General features: G+C 36.8%; 1 protein-coding gene and 1 long non-coding RNA gene across 3 annotated transcripts in view; one reads left to right on the top strand and one right to left on the bottom strand.

Moving 5' to 3' along the window:
- Nucleotides 1–275: 275 nt before the first annotated feature.
- Nucleotides 276–1,195, top strand: LOC109586443 (uncharacterized). 2 transcript variants are annotated; one of them, XR_002187032.1, is made up of 4 exons: nucleotides 276–481; nucleotides 736–813; nucleotides 861–938; nucleotides 985–1,195. It is a non-coding gene; the product is annotated as an uncharacterized LOC109586443 (long non-coding RNA). The 2 variants fall into 2 exon arrangements; XR_002187031.1 differs by having other exon boundaries at nucleotides 288–813.
- Nucleotides 1,196–1,363: 168 nt separating this feature from the next.
- Nucleotides 1,364–2,725, bottom strand: part of LOC105314489 (E3 ubiquitin-protein ligase TRIM71-like) — a 7,584-nt gene continuing 6,222 nt past the window's right edge. The window contains exon 2 of the mRNA XM_011408688.2: nucleotides 1,364–1,930. Coding sequence (XP_011406990.2) covers nucleotides 1,461–1,930 — 470 coding nt within the window. The 3' untranslated portion in view covers nucleotides 1,364–1,460. The remainder of the gene's footprint in view (nucleotides 1,931–2,725) is intronic.

Genomic DNA, 2,725 nt, shown 5'->3' with positions numbered 1-2,725 from the left:
GCTCGGTAAAGGAGAGCTCATCTAAGCCATTTATAAGGCTGTGCAACGTAAGATAAAAGAGTTATAAGTGTTTGAAAATCATAAAAACGGCCGCCATTTTTGAAAAACCAACCTCAATCCTACATATAGGCTACCGCCTATATAATAAAGCAGTTACTTCAGTAAGCAGATGCATACCTCATGTGTGTACATGTAGTCATGTACATGTAATTTGTGTATAACTGATAAATAATTAGTCAGATATTAATGATAGAATAATGCAAGATTACTTTTATGGTGTTATCTATTCATTAAGTGTTAATTATTATTATTATTACAGAGTTCCAGTACTCATGATGTCCCAGTCACTGGTGGAGTAACAGATGAAGTGTTTGATGACAGTGGAGTGAGTAGATACAGTGGTAGCAGCACTGGATGAGGAGGGAATACTAGCTAGCAGCTGTCATTCAAGAGATGAGTCAACACCTTTCTGGCTAACACAGTAATTGTAAAAGCTTCTTAATTGTTGTTGCATGGTATGATATTTGCATTCTGAGTCGTGAACAAAGGGACTGAGGGCGTGTGTGGTGTAGGGAAAGTAGCCAGGAAAGAAGTCTAGGCGTTAGGCAGACTAGGGGTTAGTAACCGACTGTGCTAAGACTCTGAGGTGTTGGGTGTGGCGTCCTCTCTTAAACTAAATGTCACATTATTTAATCTCTCTTCCCTTTTTCTTCCTCCTCTCTCTCCCTCTTATAGCCTAATTAGAATATTATAGTCGGTGCTTCTGTTGAAGTCCCAGAGTGTCCTCCTCAACCGAACTGCACAAAAGGAAAGGTTAGAGAGATGTAATGAGATTACTAGAATATACAAAGTTTTACTAGGCCATGACTAGTGGGTGGGTCATTGAACCTTAGCGCTATGAAGAAAAATTACTCACACAAGTCACTTATTTTGTGCAGGTAGGTGTGGTTGTGGGTGGAGTCAAACATGACGTACATTGAATAGGTTGATGTGGGAGGAGTACCAGCAACACTGGTTAATATTGTGTCAAGACATCAGCCATTAGCAGTTGCATATTTACATGATTATTTAGAAAAAAACTAGTTTAAGTACAAATAGAAATGGAAGAGAGAGTAGACCCAGTTTATTATCAGGTACTGATTCACCTAGTGATCTAACTATGATGTATAAAACATAATGTATTATAGTGTACACTAGGAACATGTGTATGTACTAGTATGTAATAATGATGATTTGATGATATTTTGAGATTTCTACTTTTTCCGCTTTATCTTCAAAATTTTGAATCAAATTAATAGTCACTTAAAGTAGAGAGGAGAGAGAAAGGGGAGGGAAAGAATTGTGTGTGTGTGTGTGTGTGTGTGTGTGTGTAAGAGAGATGGAAGCGAAAAGAGATAGAGATTGACAAAACATCATTCCATACAAAAAATTGTAAAATTACTTTTCTATAATTATCTAGTTTATTGCAGTTTTATTGAACGACTACTATAATATTTCATAATACGTTTGTTGCCATAATCAGCAACATAAATATAACCATCCTTATCCAGTACTACACCCCCTGGATCAGATAATTCTGAGATTAATTTGACTTGTTTTCTGTCTCGACTCAATACATGGAGATAGCCATTGCTACTTGATACAAAGATATATCCTTCATCATCAATAGCAATACCATCAGGACTAATAAAGTCACCAGCTGGATTATTGTATGTATCAAGATGAGTTTTACCATCAGGAGAGAAGACTTGAACATGATGTTTATCACGAATGGTAACATGTATCCTTCCTTCATTATCAACTACTACATCAGATGCATTACCATCGCATTGCATGACTTGTACAAATGTACCATCTTCTTTAAACACTTGTACTCTTTTGTTGCTGTAATCAGCTACTAATATATTACCTTTACCATCAGTAGACATACCTTCAGGATTACAGAATTGTTCATTTCCACTACCTTTACTACCAAACTGACCAATATACTGACCAGTAATAGCTGAGAAATACTGCACACGATCAAGAGAATAATCAGACACATAGAGCCTGTCTCCTACCAGCAATAAACCCCAAGGCCTGCTAAACTGTCCATTACCATTACCTTTAGATCCAATCCTTCTTACTGCAGTACCATTCTGACGAAATACCTGAACAAACCCATCATCACTACTAGCAAATACTTCACCATTAGTATGAACAGCAACACCAGTAGTATGATTCCCCACATTAAAGGATCTCTGGTTAGTTAGTGTGGTATAGTCTCTTGATACTTTTACCGACAGTTGATAAGGACTACCTTTAATATGGTGACCTCTTATAGTCACTGATAGTTCATATCCACCAATACTTTGAGGTGTCCTTGATACAATGGCTGTGTTGTTATCATTAACTGTAACAACTCTACCCTCCTCTTTAATTCCATCACTTTTGATAAACGAAGCCTTCAAAAAGCTTGCTGCTTTATCAATGCCTGCTGGTAGAGACACTTTGAATTTCCTTTCTTTCTTTACTGTTGCCAATGGAATAGCTAACCCACTATCAATGGAGTATGCATCTATATCTACCTCAGAAACACTTCCAAACTCATTGATTTCTTTACTTAGAGTAGATGTATCTAGACGTGTTAAAATGGCTCCTTTTTCTTCTATTTCTAGAGGTAGTTTCTTATACTCTTCAATGCATTCCTCTAGTTGATTGGTGACTAGCTTCTTAACACTGAGAA

This window comes from Amphimedon queenslandica, unplaced genomic scaffold (assembly GCF_000090795.2).
Source record: "Amphimedon queenslandica unplaced genomic scaffold, v1.1 AMPQUscaffold_12874, whole genome shotgun sequence".
Lineage (NCBI taxonomy): Eukaryota > Metazoa > Porifera > Demospongiae > Haplosclerida > Niphatidae > Amphimedon > Amphimedon queenslandica.
Note: the sequence above shows the minus strand (reverse complement) of the source record. Positions and strands in the feature narration are given on the sequence as shown.